The 19,579-nt window shown below is 42.7% G+C and overlaps 1 protein-coding gene across 3 annotated transcripts in view; it reads left to right on the top strand.

Moving 5' to 3' along the window:
• Positions 1-19,579, top strand: part of LDAH (lipid droplet associated hydrolase) — a 306,139-nt gene that overhangs the window by 60,410 nt on the left and 226,150 nt on the right. For all 3 annotated transcript variants that reach the window (XM_019520811.1, XM_019520809.1, XM_019520808.1), the window contains exon 3: positions 10,427-10,561. In XM_019520811.1, the coding sequence (XP_019376356.1) occupies positions 10,427-10,561 (135 nt within the window). The remainder of the gene's footprint in view (positions 1-10,426; positions 10,562-19,579) is intronic.

Below are 19,579 nucleotides of genomic sequence, written 5' to 3'. Positions count from 1 at the left end.
GCTTTTCAGAGCAAAGGCTGTCTGCTAATGTGGAACTGCATAGCATCCCTCCCCAAACCTACTGTGTCCCTCCCTGACTGTAGCACTGGGCCCCACAGTTCATATATCCACCCATGAGGACATACAATTCCCAGTCCTGGAGCTCATGTCCTCCCTACTGCATGCCCAATATTTCGCAGCTTGGGAGCACTTGACCCTGGCACACTGGGGTGAGCCAGGCCTCTGCACTGGTGGTGTGTGGAGGAAGATGTAGGGCACCAAGACTGGGTATTGCTTCTGTTGCTGAATCCGTACCTGCTGATGGATCTGTGGGGCAAGCCAAGTTGTCAGTGCTAGCCACAGCACTGCATGGGATTCATGAACCAGCTTCTGTGAGGTGCTTGGACTAGGACTGATAATCAGCCAGTTTCTGATTATCATTATTATTAGCCCCCCCCCCCCCAATCTGGCAACACGAACACCAGAAGCAGTGGCCTGTGCAGAATATTGGGAACAGAAGTTGGATTAGAGACATGACAAAAGTCCTAGAAAGAACTTGCATCTTCTTCTGTGCTAGGGCTTGAGCCAAAGATAAATTAGTTTCCTTGAGCAAGAATCTTCACCTCTTAATTCTTCAGGCTGGAATTAGAAAATATGGGCAGTTCTGTCAGGGGACAGTTAGAATAGATGTCATAGCAGTGATCTCTGAGTTGGGCTGATGTGCTTCTCAGAATTGAACCTTTTAATTAACGGTTGCTTGTTCAAAAAAAATGATTCTGTGTTTTGATTTTGCTGTAAGAAATTATCGTGAAAATGTTGCAAATACATACAAACACTTAATTCTCAAAGTTGGATTTTTCTAAAATTAAACTTGTGGTACTCTATTCTAAATTTTGGAATTCCAAAGTTTATTATAAACCCATTATTGTCTGTGTATCTCTCTCGATTTATTCAGATAGTTCCATTTTTTTATCCTTTGTTTGCACTTCTCTAATGCAGTTGAGCTAGATTTATAGCTGGTGCACATAGAAATCTCAGTGCTAAAGTGGACCAGTGATTTTCCTTTTAAACCTATTTTCATTTGTGGATTCCTAAAAAAAAATTTCAAATGGAGGTGCAGACCCCTTTGAATTATAAGTGTGAGTATTCATGTACTTTTGAGTGATCATAGTCCTCTTCCATGGACCCTTTAGATATAGTTGGCAGACCTCCAGAGGTCTGTGGCCCAGAGGGTGAAAACCCACTACACTAGTTCACCTGGGAGCCTGCAGGTCAGATGTGACCCACAAGGGGTTAAGTTGCAACCCCCAGAACTCTGCTCTGCAACAGTAGCTGGAGTCTTTGGGCTTCTTCTCCCTCCTCACCCGAGGCATGCAACCCCTGCTGATGCAGCCTGTGGGGCACGTGGCCCCTGACACTGAAGTTGGACAGCCCTGTGCTATAACATCAACAGTAGTGTCTATAGTGGTGACTGGTGCAACCTTTTCAGAAGTGGGCTGAAGAAACTTCACAGTTAGCAGTTCTGGAGTAATTTATCCACAGGAAAATTTACTTAGTTTTTTTTGCTTCACTCTGTGCTCGCCCTGGACTAATCTTGTGCCCACATTTTTGGGGAACACTTTTGTGAAGCCAGTTGTGTTCACTCTTTTCTGGAGTAAGCAAGTAGTGTTTTTGTGCATGTTGGATTTTGTCACGTGCACTGTTCTGCTTCATTATGTATTGGGTTTTTTTACAAGCAGAAATGTATCGCTATTCTAGCTTTTTGGTACAGTGATTACAGAACGCGGATTGCCCCAACAGTAAATTAGGGATTTTTTCAAAGCGGGGCTGTCTACTACTGTTAGTGTTCTCATTAATGTTTGGGCATCTTTACAATTTTCTGTACCACAAGAATTGAAGGTGCTTGGGTTTTGTTGATCCAGTGAAAGCTTTCTGCCACTGCTATTCAGAGTATTTAGGGGCTGTTACTATTTAAATTGAAGGTTATTTATTTGTATTTGATTATAAAAATATGTGGTTGAAGTTAATTTGGATGGCTTGGGTGGTGATGCCGTATCTGATATCAGACTTCCTGACTCTAGATATCTTGTTTTTTTGGAAGTGTAGTAGTTTGAATATTAGTCACGTATTTCCTTTCGTGTTTTATTTTTTAAACAAGCATCCAGTCTGCTTTCCAAAGGAAATGGAACAACTTATGGCAACATTGCTGTTTATCAATGAAAAGTTGGGGCAAATGCCCAGTTGGTGGAAGCTGTCATATCTGTCACCAAGTGCATTAGTGGGGATAAATGACTGGGTTCTTAAAGTGTTTTTTTTTTAATGTTGGTGGAGAGAGGCATAAAAAGGATCTGTGTCTGAAAGCAAAGGTAGACAAACTTAAATGAGAAATAAAGCCCAACTTTTTCAGCAGTCAGGGTGATTAACTTTTGCAACAAGCTACCAAGGGAAACAGTGGTATTCCCTTTTTGATTACTTTAAATCCAAACTGGATACTTTTGTGCTCAATGTTGGGTGAACAAATGAAGTTTTTTTGGCATGTGTCATATGGGAGACGGACAGAATGATCCATAATTCCTTTTGGTGTAAAAAAAAATTCTGTAGATCTATAAAGCTCAATGTCATGATGAAGACCTTCATTATCTGCTGTTACCTCGTGGATTTTTCTCTTGGTTATTCTTTTAATCTTAGTCTTCACTTGAAATATTTTATTTTGGTATGGCAAGATTATAAGAAGTATAATTTTGATGTTATTTTTCCTTTACAACTCTTTCAATTATGTTCAATGTTTATCAGTATTTTTTTTTATAAAACCTACACAGAAAGTAAAGGTATAGTGGAGGAGATCTGCTTAATTGCATACTCCTTCCTATGCATTAAGTTTTTCGAACTTGAGACTGTAGCATGCATGAATGCTTTATTTGCCCTGAAGTGATTGAAGAATGATATGTGATTCAGGTATCTTGAGGACCCTTCAAATGGTGGAAGTTGATACAATATATTGCGTTCATGTAGGTTTTCTGCTTTTCAAGAGTAGTTTTCCAAGATAAAGTCATTGAGATTGACTGGATAGTTTTGATGCTGTTGAAAAATCCCTATAATGGACAAGTATGAACTCTAGTATATTGATCAAAGGCCATTTTGCCGTCATGATGAGGTGGGTGGCTCATCTCCCAAAACGTATGAAATTGAAATCAGTTATTAGGTTGGACAACATTTTGATTTTATTTAATCATATAAAAGAGCTGGAAGGGACCTCAGGAAGTCATCCTATCCAATTCCCTGTTCAGGGCAGGATCATCACTTTCTCTCCCAAGTGTTTGTATAATCTGATTTTTAAAATTTCCAAGGATGGGGATTGCACAACCTCTCTGAGTAATTTGTTCCAAAGCTTACCTACTGGCATAGGGGGAGAGTTTTTCCTAATATCCAAGCTACATTTCCTTGGTTGCAATGTAAGTCCATTATTTCTTGTCCTGTTCCCTATAGTCAAAGATAATAGATTATCACCATCTTTCTTATAACACCACCCTTCAGGCCTTTAAAGATTGTTATCAAGTCTTTTCTTAGTATTCTCTTCTTCATACTACATTATCCCAGTTCTTCCAACCTTTTCTTGTGCAAAATCACCAAACATTTTTGTTGCTTTCTATTGAGACATTTTAACTTGTCAGCGTCTTGAACTATAATTTCCAAAACTGAACACAGCACTCCAGGTGCACCAGTACTTCACAAGAATGCTTAAAATGGCATATTTGGGCCCCAAACTACTGAACAAATTGAAATCTATTCCCTTTCACAAGTTATCCATGTGTTTAGATTTCTTTTTGTCCCCAAAATGTAATGTGCAGTAAACCCCATTGTAGTTGGGGACTGTAAATGTTAAGCTTATATAGCCGGTCAAGAAAGTTCCATTTCATACCATGTTTAAGGCCTGCTGATCCAGGGTTTTCAAGCAGGAAGATGAATCCTGTGCTTTCAGTTCTACTCATGCAAATCTGGAGTACCTCTAGTGACTTTAACCTTGAAAGATCAATAAGGCATTTATTCACTATCACTCTTAACACTGGAATTGCTCTACAGTATTCTTCATTGGTAAACCCTTTACATGCTATGTTCTTTCTGTTGTTACACTCTCATTTTATTGCAGTGGGTCTTTAAGGAGTTTTGACCAAGCAGTAGCATCCCTTAACAACTGACCACATGGTATGTCTTTTAACCTGACCAGATGCTTATAGATAGATGGAGGGAGGGGTTGGCTTGCTTTTAGGGATCTTATCTCATTTCCCTTTGTAAAATAAACATGGGGCAGAGGTTCCTTTCATCAGAGGATAGAAATCTCCTTTTGTCTCAAAGTCATTAGTCACAAATGCTGTGAAATACATATAGCATTTAACACAAGGTCTGACAAATGATTTGTAAACACTTCTCACTTTCAGTGTTCTTCAGCTGAGGACTGGAGACTTAGATCTTGGCTACCCTCACTGCTGATGGGAGAGAATACATAAAAGCTCTGGAAGTGTAAGGGTTGGGGGTTTTTTGGGTGGTGGGGGGGGGCAGGAGTTAATTCTCTTTTGCTGTTTTTACATTAATAAAGAAAAGAAACTGAAATGGATATTGAAAACGCATTTAAGGAAAAAAAAACAACGTGCTGCTTTTAGAATAACTTGATTCCTTGACCGTAGAACACCTTAACGCATTTTATTTCAGGGTTGAAGTATCATAATGCAGAATGAGCAGACGCACTAGCAAAGATAAACTCTATCTTTGGTTAGTTACTTTCATCTTCCAATTTGCTGACAGACGAGCTTTGTTAGTTAATGCGTCAGGTATTGTCCAGAGTGAATTTCAGTATCTTTCTGCTTATCTACATGAAACATTTTCATGGTGTTTATAGACCTGAAATGTTTCTGTGATACTAAACTATGCAAAAATATGTTTGACATTTTAATTTTTTCACAAATATTGTTTAATTAAGACGTTATTTTTTTATTTGAAACCTACATTGTAGTTTTTTCGTGCAGAACCTAGGCATTGTTTTAGGCCATGTTTTAAACATTTTTGGCATATTTAACTTTTCCTGAATACTAATGAAAACCTTGTAGTATTTTCTTTATTATATGTACTGCAGTGTTTTCTTCCTGTTTACCTGGTAATTTGACTAGTGAACACCAAGGCATTGAGGATACAAAAATAACAGATTCTGTTACTGTTACAGTTGTTTTAAATCAGACAAGCAAGATTTACTTGATATATTTATGGAACCAGCTATATAATTGGGAAAGATGTTGGACAAACTTCTGTGCAAAAAATGTCCTTCCTCAAGTTAGAGGAAGAACAGATACAATCTAAGGTAAATACCTTAGCATGTAGGTACCACAACTAGTTTCAACTCCATTTCATAGACATTAGGGGCTGGAAGGGACCTCGCAAGATCGAGTCCAGCCCCCCTCCTACAAGCAGGAAGTCTGCTGGAGTCAAGTGATCCCAGCAAGATATGCATCCAAACGCCTTTTGAATGAGAAATTCTTATTTTTCTCACAATTCCTGGTGACAAATATCATCGTCATTTTTTTTTAACCAGTCTCAATGAACAGCATTGATCAGTAGTGCCATTCATTACATAAATGAATTCATTTAAACTTCTCTGTGCTCTTCAGGTTTACTGCCTTCTCATTTTTCAAGTAACCATTTTTATTTACAAAATGAAGTTACACAAAGTTAATGTTCCATCTGGTTTTTAGTTTAGGCCATATTTTCTTTTTCCCAAGACCTAAATATTTTTTGCCCAAAAGCTTGTCTAACAACTTTCCCAACTGGTCCTGTAAAAGATGGCAAGAAACCCCTTGCTTCTTGTATTTTTTCTGGGCCATCACAACTACAAGAAGACTACACCACTTTTTAAATCAGGACAGTTAATAACAATGCATCTAGATTTTAAGATTAGAATTGACCATTAAGCCTCAAAAATAATCAAGCAGAGCCCAAGCCATGCACAAAGAAAGAAGCCCATTCAACGTATTTATTAGGGAGCACCTTTCTGGAGACTACTGTACTTTCTGAGTAGTCCTAACTCAACTCCTGATGAGAACAGAGTTAAGGTGGACATAACACACACTGTATACCGTTTTAAATGTGGTTTAAAGCACAAGCGTCCCACCAAGTCAGCCAATTTAAAATAGTTTAAATCTCCTGGACTGTTTCAGGAGTATAGTTGGATAATCGGCTGTTATTCTGAACTGGTCCTCCTCAAACCTGTTATCGACTCCAGGATGAACATGGGCCGACAATGCGAGGTCACAGTTGGCAGGGCTAACCGGACCTTGTCGTGCATCCACAGGTGCATCTCAAGTAGAGCCAGGGAGGTGATCCTCCCCCTCTATGCGACGTTGGTCAGGCCACAGCTGGAGTACTGCGTCCAGTTCTCTGCGCCCCATTTCAGGAGGGATGTGGACAACATTGAAAGGGTCCAGAGGAGGGCCACCTGCATGATCCAGGGACAACAGGGCAGGCCCTACATTGAAAGACTGCGGGACCTAAACCTGTTCAGCTTCCACAAGAGAAGGCTGAGGGGGGACCTGGTGACCGTCTATAAACTCACTAGGGGGGACCAGAAGGGTTTGGGGGAGACACTGTTTCCCCTAGCGCCCCTGGCATAACAAGGAATAATGGACACAAATTATTGGAGAGTAGGTTTAGATTAGACATCCGCAAGAACTACTTCACAGTCAGGGCGGCTAGGATCTGGAACCAACTTCCAAGGGAAGTGGTGCTGGCTCCTACCCTGGGGGTCTTTAAGAAGAGGCTTGATGCCTACCTGGCTGGACTCATTTGAGTCCAGTTTTTTTGGGGGTTTTTTTCTCCCGCCCAGGCGGGGGGTCGGACTTGAAGATCTACAAGGTCCCTTCCGACCCTGCTTCTATGATTCTATGAAACCTGTTCAGTGTAACGTGCAAATAGCAGCCTTTCTATGACTAGTGTCTGGCTGGACCTCCAAGACTACCATATAACACCTGCTGCTCACCCTATCCCTTCTTCCAACCCCCGCATGGCAACTAGCTATTCTGTTATGCAGCCAAAAAACAACAGCTCCAACCTATATTGTCTGTACTTGACCCAGTCCATGCTGCCCAGGCTGATTTGGGCTAAATGGGGGTGGTCAGGTATGAAGAGGGTGATATTCCTGCTTTGGGATTCCCAAGGCACTAGGTGCTCTGTGGAGGAGAGGGTTGCCTGGTGTCTCTGTGGCCTTTAAATAGTATACCTTCTCCTTAGCTGCTTGGCAGTTTCATTGCATTATTAGCAGTTTACCAAGCTCTGAGGCATCCCAGACTAATAAATACAATTGTGGCCGGGGCTGTGTGGCTAGATGGGTAGAGGCAACTTTTAAACAGTATTTTCCCCAAAACCACTGGTCAGTGTCATCCTTTTGTGACAATTGACGCAGAGACCTTGGGCACTACCCAGAGCACCCACAACCTTGGGGCCCCAGAAACCGGGATGCTCCCTTTACCCATTTAGCCACCCTCCCCCCACCCCAGATCAGTCTGGGATGCATCAGTACCTGCTTGGTTGCCGCAAATGGAATGAAACAGATAAGCAGCTTGAGGAGAAATGCAGTTTAAATGCCATGGAGACCATAGGCAGCCCCCAAAATACCCAGCTCCCTAGGAAGCCAAAAGCAGTGGTCCAGGCACCTTCCCGTACCTGGCCACCCCTAGAAAGAGTCTTCTTAAGACCTTAGCCTGAGCCAGAGACCTTGGGCTGCTCTAAGGAGCATCTGGAACATCTAACCTCAACCTCCTTCCCTTAGGGTTCAGGGAGACCCCCCCCCCATCTAGCTAGCCACCACTTCACACCCAAATCAGCCTGTGATAGGAGTCAGGTACCAGAAAATTGAAGTAAGCTGATGGATGGCCTGGGAGAAAGTGGTCTTTAAAGGCCAGGGAAGCTCTGGAAGCTCCAGAGCACCTAGCTCCCAGAAATACAGAACCAAGGGTCAAGCCAATTCTCTCCCCTCCCCTCCCCCCTATACCCCTGGGGACACCCAGTCAGGATACCACCACACAGGTTTTGGTAGCATGCAAGAATGAGCTGCATTGAAATCATTTGCTCTTAATTGAACTCCATGTTAGTGAGAAGGAAGATCAGAAAATTACCCTTGCAGGCAGTTGATGTCTTCCTCTCCCTTGGTGCCCAGCCATTTAGGGTCTTCCTGTCCTGCTTGGGGTATACCGAGGAAACTGGGGTACTCACCACTGGGAGTCATGCTGGGCTGGGTGTTCACTGCCACCCCTTGGTGGCAATTTAGGCGTTGCAGTGTTTAAAGATGAATCAAAAGATGACTGTTCTCCTTAAAACCCATGGCAGTGCATGTGTGGATACTTTTAAACCGAGAAGATTGCAAACTGGTTCCCAGTCGGTAACATTCTTGGTCTGGTTCAGGTACTGTGCTTGTGTTTACCCAAAGGCTCATTGGCATCAAGTGGTTTTATGATGCCTACTTCAGGTAGGGACAGAAGTAACATTTAAAATGTTTCCAAGTGTAAACAGGCCTGGAAATGTTTTACAAAGGAATCGTTTCAGCGATGGGATGTAAGTACAGCATTCAGCTGCAGCTGTCCAGCCAGGGGGCATGACAAGAGGTTGCAGTGACCTGCGACTTTGCTCCTTGTTTCCCCCTAAAGGGGATGGAGTGTGAGTGGAGCATGCCTCTTACCAGAGAGACAGAGGATTTGGGAGCTGGAGAGCCTGGCACTGGTGATGACAGAGGTGGTGGGGAGGGTGGCAGGTGTCAGTAGTTGTCTGCCATGGGGGAGGACATGAGGGTCTGTAACAGCAGTGCTAAGTCTTAGTGAGGAGCTGGCAGCACCCTGGAAGCAGTAGTGCCCCGAGTGCCAGAGTGGCTGGGTCCCAGGAGCAGACCTAGAGTGGCTGGACAGTTTGGCAGGCTGTCAGTTAGGAGGGAGGGAAGATGAGTGGAGCATTGTGGGATTCTGGAGGACCTAAGTCCCCCATCCCTTTGCAGACATAACAATAAGTGAAGAGCTTGAAAACAGTACCTCATTTCAAGAGGTAGTATTTTGGGGCACTTCTTGGGGCACTCTTTTGAAATGTTTTAAAGGACGTGCATATCTGTACAGCTTTACTCCCTTTCTTGTACCTTTTTATAGTGTTATCTTTGCATCCACACTACTAGGGTTCTAATGGCACTATGTAGTTTAACTGGGACAAATTTTGCCCTTGTTCTGTTGCTTGCATCTGAACCGAGAGTACTTTAAAGGCAAATGAAGGAAGAGTAACTGATACATCTCAGGTGTGATGGACTTGGTGCCTTTTAATTTGTTCATGCTCTAAAATCTTCACTTACTTCAATCACTGAGTGAGAACTAAGCGGGACTTTAGCCTGAAAAAAAGGAATTGGTAAACATGGAGTAGGGTGCTTATTTTATGTTCCCTGTGCCACTGCTAATTGTCCCTGGGGAATGCTTGTGCCATGCACCCTCTAGAACATGGCAGGTTACCCTGGGTGGGATAGGGGAGTCTGGGGTCAGCACTGTGCTGGCCCCAGCAGCCTTACCTGGGGTTCTGGGGGCCTTCCGGGGCTGCAGCAGTGACAATCGCACCGCTTAGAGCCTAGCCGGCAGCTAGTGCGTGGCTCTGGCTAGTGCCGCTCAAAACCAGAGCCTGGCGCATTGCCCCTACATGCACTGCTCTGCTTTTTTCTTACACAAGTTGTTTTTTGTTTATCTTTGGATATCGAGGGGTCAAAAATCCCACCTGCACTGCTCCCTTGCAGCATGGAGAGCAGCTGAATGAGCAGTATGTGGTGCCACAGACAGGTCTGTGGTGACGCATGCCACATGGCTGTGCTTATCTGGACATGGCCTAAGGTTGCAACATTAAGTACTAAAAAATTAGGAATTGCCAAACTTAACATTATGTGCATAATGGATTTAGCTTAATCTAATGAGCTGCTGTGGTAGATGTGATAAAAAATGTTATAATTGTCAATGTGATTTAATTCAGTTTTTAAAGTGGTAAAGAATTTCAGAGATTAGAGTAACAACCTGTGTGGTGTGTATTGGTGAGATGAACAGCAATTGTTGGGCTATTTTTTCATAAAATCTCATTGGGATTCTTCTGAACAGATTCCTTTTATTGTATTTCGATATTTATTATATAAGTTCTAGGTATAATTTTCAAATACAGTTAATAGAAGCCAGTGGGCCAGCTGGCTGCCAATTTGACCTTTGGTGAAAAAAGTATATTCCTTTTGTAAGGATAGCAGTGTGCTTTTCACAAAGAATTATTCTTATACATAATTAAAATATACTTTGTCAGTGTAGGATAAGGAGAAAAAAAATGAAATGTTTATATGGAACTGTATTGTAGTGTGTCAATTGCTGTATTGTTAACACTGAGCAAATCTGTGTGTTTCTTCTGTTAGGTAACCCAGGATTGGCAGGTTATTACAGGACCTTCATCCAGGCTCTTTATTGCGGACTAAACCAGCAGTATCCAGTTTGGGCAGTGAGCCATGCTGGGCACTGTAAACCCCCGAGTGGCATGGAAATGACAGAAGGTACTGTACTGTAATTTGGAACTCACCTACTCTGCAGTACTGTCTTGCAACATATGTAGCTATTAATAATTTCACTTAGCTCTTACATGGTATTTTTCATCTTTGAATTTCCCCACCAATGATCCACAAAACAACTTTGAAGAAGGGAAGTGCTGAGAAGGAAAGCAAATTGGCTGATATAAAAGCAAGCAGGGTGGGTTGCTTCGGCTCTTGTGAGGGAAGCCATAAAGGAGGAAGACCAAGGGTTAAAGTAGGGTTGCAAATGTTGTGGGTAATGAATTGGAAACAGTGAAATGAAATATTTAAGCAAAATGGTCAATTCATGGGTTGAAGGTTTGAGGAGAAGAAAAGAAAAATGTTGAACTTAATCAATTATACCTTGAAATTAGCTATTATTGGTAGTCATTCAAACTAGCAAACTTCTTGCAAAGGTGGCATCTGACAGAGTAGGTTGCTGCTTTCGAAAGCTTATGCTTCTCTGAACCAGTCTCTAAGGTGCTACCTGCCCCTAATTTCTGCTTGGAAAGGAATTACTATTTCTGGGGTTGCTTTTCTTAGCAAGTAATTTTACCGAAACCGATCACCAGCAAGAGATTAGGATACGCTCTGCCTCAAAACCAGTTGCTTTAACGTCAGTGGGTGAATTGAGGGGGTCATTGTTTCTGCTAATATTGTTCTGTGTATCTTGGGCACTGCGTTGGTGGGGAGCCAATGCAGAGCCCAGTCTGAGTATCACAAGACCCTTGTACATGTTTAGAGCTCTGTTGAAGTTGCACTGAAATCAGTCAGGCTCCATAACCGCAACAGGTTTCTCCAGTTTGGAAGAAATTTTAGTATTAGGATGGCTCTTAGGATAGCTTTCTTTACTGACAGCATTTGCGCCTGAACTTTTGAGCCTTTATATTAGCTTCTGTATTTTCAAAGCTAAAAGCGAAACCTGAAACCTGTTCATCTTTTTGTCAAATTGCTACTAATTATTCTGGTCAAATGTCAGACTCTAAGCCAAACAGTAACACTTCGGCGCTGGGAGAAGAGAATTCCCTGTGCCTTCTGGTACAATGGGGCCTGCACTTGCTGGTAAGCATATGGCACTGTGGAGTTAAGCACTGGAAGCTGTTGATGGATAGTTAAGAAAAAAGGGGAAAAAAAAGAATTAATGAAATGACACTATGCAGAGTTTTCATGTAACTTTCTGTTTATTTTATTTGGAGCAGAAAGTTCAGATCCTGTCATCAGCATGCATTTGAAATGTGTTTAAAATGTTCTTCAGGGAGTCTCTTTCAAACTTAGTCTTCTAGGAGATTCTACAAACTTTAATAATTTAAAAAAATATATATTGTTACTGCCCTAGATTACTTGCCTTACTAGGGCAGCAAATTATACTCTGCAATAGCAATTTAAGAATGCAGCAACAAAAATAAATTTCACTTCAAATGAACCCAAGGGAAAAAGCCAAACAGCTAGAAATCCTCAAATTATGCCACATTGTCACTATATAAATTGTGTCCAGTAGAAGAACAGATGTTGGCCTGTGTCAGAAGGAAGGAAGAGAAGAGGAAATAAAAAGCAAATTTGAGTTATTAGAAGCTGATCTTTCCTTCATTTATTTATTGCAACAAATGCAGTGAAGGAAATGCAAATTGACTGTAAAAACACTGCTAACTAAAGCATGAATAGACTGTATATGCAGCACCTAAACATTCCAAGTCAAAACTAGAAAAGGTGGCGTACAAGACCAAAATTAACCTCTACAGGAATAGTCTGTGAGATGTGTCCATGAGTGCTATGATGTGATCAGCGCCCCCCTCCCCCCCCCATGCCTTAAACACATAGCATAAGGAAAATGTAATCAAATAGTATACAACCATATGCAGTGCAAAGGTATTAGGATTATAGGAAAGTAGAGCTGAAAGCGATCTCACAAAGTCATCTAGTCCAGCCCCTTGCTCAAGGCAGGATTGTCCCTGACTAAACCATTTCAGCCAAGTGTCCAACCAACCTGCTTTTGAAATTTCCAGGGGTAGAGATTCCACAACTTTTTTCTAGATAGCTTGTTCCAGTGCTTGGCCGCCATCATACTCAGAAATTTCCTCCGAATCTTCACGCTTCCTCTGCTGTGGACTGAAGCCACTGCTCTTAGTCCTGTTTCCTATAGCCGCTCTGTAATTAAGGGTAATTGCAGAGCGCATCTCTGTCATGTCTGTACTTACCCTTCAGTTATTTGAAGATCATTACCAAATCCCACCTCAGTCTTCTCTTCTCCAAACTAAACCCTAGTTTTTTTCAGCCTTCCCTCATAAGTTGTGCCTCCTAGACCTCCCATTTTAGATGCTCTGCACTGGACTCTCCAGTCTGTCCACATTCTTCTTGAAGTGTGGAGTCCAAAACTGGATATCATACTCAAATAATCATTTCCCTTGATTTGCTAGAGTCACTCTTATTTGATACAACCCAGTATGCTGTTAGCTTTTTTGCAACAAGAACACGCTGTTGGCTTATATTCAGCTTATGATCCAGTCTAACCCCCAGGTCTTCCTCTGCAGTACTGCAGAGTACTCCAGCCTCACTAGTCATTACCCAGTCTGTATTTGTACACGCAATTATTCTGTCTCAAGGACTTTGCACTTGTTGTTGAATCTCATCTGATTGCTTTTGGATCATTCTCTGTCTATCCAGGTTATTCCAGATCCTAGCCCTGTCCTCCAGAGTGTCTTCAGTTCCACTTAACTTGGTGTCATCTGCAGATTTGCTAAGTATGCATTCAGTCTTTCATCCAAATCATTAACAATATTGTTAAACAGTACTGAACCTAGAACAGACCACCGGGGAATCCCATTTAATACCTTTTCCCAACTAGACATTAAGTAGGATGTTCCAGCCAGTTATGTATTCACCATATAGTACTTTCATCTAATCTGTATTTCCTGAGCTGTATTTCCTTAGCATTTCCATGAGAAAGTCTTGGGAGATGGTGTCAAAAGCCTTGCTAAAGTCAAGGTATATCACATTCACTGCTCTTCCTCCATCCACACAGCCCTTTTCCTTATTATAGAAGGAAATCAGCTTGGTCAGGTGTGACTTGCTCTTGGTAAATCCATGCTGCCTGTTCTTGATCACCTTGTTCTTCTCTCGGTGCTTTACAGTAGATTCCTTGAACTCCTGCTCCATGATCTTTCGAGAAATCGAGATCAGCCTGGCTGGTTTGTAATTCCCTAGATGTTCTTTCTTCCCTTAAAGATGGGCACTATATTTGCTCTTTTCCAATCATACGGGACCTCAACCTGACCTCGATGAGTTCTCAAAGAGGATGGCCAATACCTCAGAAATGACCTCAGCCAATTCCTTCAGTACCCTAGGGTGCATCCCATGCCTGACTTATAGGCATCTAGCTTTTTAAAAAAAAATCCTAACCTGTTTTGCCATTATTCTATCTAGGCTGTTTCCTTTCTTTTCTTTACTGCCAACTGCACTCCTCATCTAGTAGCTACCCCTATTTGTGAAGACTAAAGTAAAAAGTCACTAAATACTTCAGCCTTCTCTACATCATCTGGAACTAGATTGCCTTATACATTCTGTAAGGGACCTTTTGTTTCTTTGGTCTTCCTCTTTTGGCATACTTGCAGAACCCCTTTTTATTGCCTTTCATGCCCCTTGCCAATTGAATCTCAAATCATGCCTTGCCTTCCTAATTTTTTTTCTGAATGTCCAAATGATTCTCTTATATTCTTTCTTAGTACTGTGACCAAGTTTCCACTTTCCATAGGATTCTGTTGAGTTTGCACTCATTGAAGAAATTTTCTGTCTAGTCAAGCTAGCCTTCTGTTACATTGCAATACTTCGGTTGCAATGGTATAGCTTGCTCCTTTGCCTGTAAAAGGGTCTGTTTAAAGAACATCCTGCTTTCCTGGACTCCTTTACCCCTCAGACTTGCTCCCACCATTTCTCTAAGTTTGATAATGTCTTCTTTCCTGAAGTCCAGCGTCCTTACTCTGTGCTTTCCTTACTTCTTCCCTTTAGGATCTTGAACTCTTAACGTTTTTTGGTTGCTGTCACCCAAGTTGTCTTCCACTTTCACATTCTCTACCAAATTCTCCTTGTTTGTGAGCAGTGAGTTAAAGGGCTTCCTCCCTAGAGGGTCTCTACTAGGGCTGTGTGAAGCGGCCCCTATTTGATTTGGATATGGATTTGGCCCAAATTGGGGACAGTGATTCGATTTCTTGATTTGGATCACTGTCCCTGATTCAATTCAGCCAAAATAAAATCTGAAGATTCAATGCTGATTCAGAGAATCAGCAATTTGGACATAGGCACAGCTTTAAAAGTTTTTTCTACATACCTTGAGGTAGCAGGCGCGGCTCGTGATCACTGAGATGCTGGGGTGCATGGAGCATCCCACAGGAGCATGGGGGACCTTTCTTGTGCTTAGCGGTGAACCCAGAAGTAGACTGGAAGTACTTCTGGTCCACTTCTGGGTCTGCCGGGGAGCGCACAGGAAGTGCCGCCCCCCCCCAGCTCAGTGATTGGCCGCAAGGGGACCCCAGGTGACACCCCCCTCTCCCCCTGACCCAAGAGGCATCAGTTGTTGAGCTGGGGGGGGTGCCGCACACTCCCTGGCAGACCTGCAAGTGGACCAGAAGTGTTTCTGGTCCACTTCTGGGTCTGCTGCTGAGCATGCTGGGGAGCCCTCCACACCTGTGGGACTCTCCATGCGCCCCAGCATCGCAGCACTCAAGCCCCTGCTATGTTGAGGTATATAGACAACACGTTTAAAGCTGTGTCTATGTCCAAATCTTTCCAAATCTCTCCAAATCAATTTGGAGCGTTCCGATTTTGATTCGGAGAGATTAAAGGGTCCTCTGATTCAGTTCGGATTCAGAGATTTGGCCACTGAATTGGGCCAAATCTCCACCAAATCGAATTGGGGACCAAAGCTTCGCACAGCCCTAGTCTCTACCGCCTGTATCAAAAAGTTATGCTCATTACACTTCTGGAATTTGTTGCACTGCTTGCACACTGCTGTGTTTCACTCCCAGCAGGTATTTGATTATTAAAGTAGCCCATGAGAACCCATTTCTGTGATTTGGAAGCTTCCATCAGTTGTTTAAAGAAGACCTTTTGTTTTGGTGGCCTGTAGTAGATGCTTACCATGACATTACCCAGCATGGCACCCCATCTGATCTATACCCAGAAGCTTTCAAAAGGCCTACCTTGCACTTCATACTACACCTGGAAAGATGAGTACATCATCTTTTATATATAGGGAAATACCTCCTCCTTTTTTCCCCCTGTCTGTTCTTCCTGAACAAGCTATACCCATACATGATTATACTCCAGTCATATGAACTATCCCATTGAATCTCTGTAATTCCAGTTATATCAAACCTGGGAGATTGTATTAAGACCTCCAGTTCTTCCTGTTTGTTACCTATACTTACTGCGTTATTATATAAACACATCAGGGATCTAACTGATGGTCCTATCTTCCCTCTGGAAACGTTACTAAGGCTTCTATTATTGCTTCCCCTTATGGTAAAAGCTTTGTTATCCGGCATGAGTGGGGTAAGGGGGTAAGGAGACTGCTGGGTATCTAAAAATGCCGGTTATTGGAATTTAACGTGGTGGCAGCAGTGCAGAGTGGTGATGGCACTGGCGGCTGCTGCCACATGCAAACTCTTCCCCCACCACCCCTCCGTGTCCAGCCAGCCAGGCAGAACCTGTGCAGCCTGTAGAGGGGAGCTGCACTTACCTCCCCCTCAGCCCTGCTCAAGCAATACTTCATGCACACGCTGGATAATAGAGTATTCCAGTTAGTCAAATGCCAGTTAACACAGCTTTTACTATACTAAGTTTTTAGTCAGGTTGCCTGGCTCTTTATTTATGTCTGGGCTTCTGTCTCTATTCCCTGGTGAACCTTGTTTAAAGCCCTCCTGGGTTATCAAGCCCAAATGCAGACACTTTTTCATTTCTTTGTCAGATAGACTGCATCTCTTCCTGGTAGTTCATCTTCTTGGATCACCACACCACAGTCCAAGAAACCTAAACCCTGTTGGCAAATCTATTTACGCAGCCAGGGGATGCATTGATGCATTGATCCATCTGCTCCTAGCCTGACTTTTACCCTTGACTGGGGTCCCCATCCTCTTCACCCTTGTGCCCAGAGCCTTATTGTCACTTTTGTTCTGTCCAAGATTGCCTTTGGCAGTATCACGAGTGCCCACATGGATGTGCAGCATGGGATAGTACTGAATGAGTCTTGGCAACCTTTCCATGCTGTGCCTGATGTGGGCTCCTGGCAGGTAGTAGACCTTCTGAGCCAAGAGGTCAGGCTGGCAGATGCGTCTGTGCCCTGCAGGAGGGAATGCCAGCCACCCACCACCTTTTGCTGCTTCTTGGTATCATGGGCTTGCAGCCCCCAGTGGAGCATGGTTTTTTGTCTCCTGCTACTAGAGCGGGCTCCAGGTGTCTAATAACTGCCTTCATTTGTGTGTCATGCCATATGAAAACTGAAGGAAGCAGAAAACCTTTAGACCAATGGTTGGCAACCTGCGACCCACAGAGCCATTGGACTCAGCTTGCAAACATGGGATTTCAACAGCTAGATTGACTCAGTTCAGGTCAAAGGTGGGAGGGCACTAGGACCTGACTTCATCCTCCGATTTGTTTTTTTGGTTCCCCCCTCCCCCCCCAGCAGCCTGGGGAACATGTCCACAACCTGCACTTGTCCCAGCAGTGACAGGGGAAAAGGAAAGCGATGCTTGTTGAAGCCCCCCCCTTCCCCCGCCCCCCACACCGCTGCAAGGAAACCACCAGCTGTGGATGCTCTCCCTGTGCCTTTCGGGAGAAGAGGCTGTGGTGGCAGGTGCTTCCCCTGTGCTCCCCAGTGACAGCAGTGGCTGGATCCTAGCGCTTGCCTTGCACATGCCAACCTGCCCCTGACTGGAACTGGATTGTTCTGGCATGCAGCTGGAAAAGGTTGCCAACCCCTGCTTTAGATAAGTGAAAGCCACCTCTTCAGTTGTCAGGGTGCAAAGAGCTTAGATATTTCTTCACTGTCGTGTATGTAACATACCCGCAAATACCTTTCTTCCTCAACACTAGAACTGACAGCGAGTTTGATTCTCACATTGCTGTTTTAATTGTTGTCATGCAGATTGCAAAACACAGTTCTTAATATTAATTCAGTGCTTTTCTGAAAAAATCTAAAAGTTCTTGATTACATGAAGCAAATCCTGACTCTGCGCGCTAGCCCAAGAAGGATTTTCTATTTGACTATTGGGAATGGAAGCTTTTTCCCAAGACTGAGCCTCAGTATGGCTTCATCACTTACATATGAGTCTTGTGCCATTCCTAAAGGGACAGTGCACCAGAAATAGGATTTGGTGTTATATACACCCTTTAACATTGACCTTGGGTAGCAAAACCAGTAATGAAGAAAGAGTACATTCTGTCCAAGGAAAATAAGACTTTGCCCTCTTCTCTTATGAAATTCCCTGGACTCTTCAATGTTACTTGTGCCTAAGACCCAACCACCCAAACTTACCTGACATTTCACTGCTTGGGAAAGATGAGGAACTAAATCAAACATCAGGATTTGAACTTGTGAGTCCAGGGACTCTTGGGCCTTTTAAGCCTGAGGTTTATATTTAAAAGAATGAGATGGCCAGAGTAGCTGATAGGAAAGGAAAGTGGCAAAGAGAAAGTAATTAATGATGAAACTTCATACATTCAATAATTAATACATTTTACATAAAAACACTAGTCAGTGTCTTTGAAGTGATGGAGGAGACAATACGCGATGAGGTATATTCTGTTTTAGTTAAATTTAACTTTGGTACCACTTGAAAGTTTAAGAAGACTATAGCATGCCTTCCTGTGGTAGATACCACTAGCAGTCTACTCCATAAGTTATTAGAAAGAGCAACCAGTGATTTGAAAACCAAACAAAAAATACAGCTCTTGGCATTGCATGCCTTTGGTAAGACAGCAGGTCTGCTGGACCTATACTCGATCCTTTCATTTCCCTAAAGCTTGTGCAATTTTTTTTAAAGATAACTAATCAATTTTACGATGATATTTGGATGATGAATGCAGTGAAACATGCTGTAAGATACTAGTGTAAGTTCTTTCACTGGTACATAGCTACAGGTATATAATGTAAGTAGGCACATAAAATGTTGTCATGTGCCAACAGGAATGGCTGGTCACATAGCACGTCTGACAAGCTCATGCTCTGTGATATTATTAAGTGCAGGTGGATACATGGCTTGGGATTTATACAATTATGTCATACAGAGGCATATATGGTTACTATTATTAAAATGTTAATACAAACACTTATCACTAAAAAGGCAACACAGTTGTTTCCTCCACTGTTATGGGAGGCAGCGGGGTATATCAGACCACACTTGTATGGCTAATGCTGGCTTCTCAATGATGAGTGTTCTCTCATGTCATCACTGATACCTAAAACTACATACTCAAGTTGTGAAGGATGATAAATGAACAACTCTTCATTTGCTGCTGTGGTTTCTGCTTTATATGAAATTATATGAAATTTGGTATGGAAATTCTCAGCTGACATCTGTGCTTTTTGATGTAGATTGAAGCTGAAAGACGCAGTAATCACTATGCATGCATAATGCACCCACATTCGGGGAATTCTCACTGATTTTGGTTTCTGAACGTGTACTTTTATCCATACTTTAATATTAGAATTCTGCCTTTAGAAACCAGTTGCACAGAAGCTGTTCAGGATCTTGACTTCCGCGTATCCAGTATCCGCTTCTTCTCTGTAAGAGTCGCTCATCCTCTTCCCCTACTGCTATAGAACTCAGCATGTGGCAAACAATTGTGCAGTAGTATATCGCGCGTGGTGTTGAAATGCTTAAAATTGTGAAAAGGAGAGAATGGCTTATTACGGCTCTCTGGGTCACACTGTTTAAAAATCAACATAATCTATATACGCTCTATAAATGTTTACAGAATCTTAAAAGTTTTGCTTTTCCCTTTGCAATGCCT

This window comes from Gavialis gangeticus, unplaced genomic scaffold (genome assembly GCF_001723915.1).
Source record: "Gavialis gangeticus isolate Ggan-Ray unplaced genomic scaffold, GavGan_comp1, whole genome shotgun sequence".
Taxonomy (NCBI): Eukaryota; Metazoa; Chordata; order Crocodylia; family Gavialidae; genus Gavialis; species Gavialis gangeticus.
Note: the sequence above shows the minus strand (reverse complement) of the source record. Positions and strands in the feature narration are given on the sequence as shown.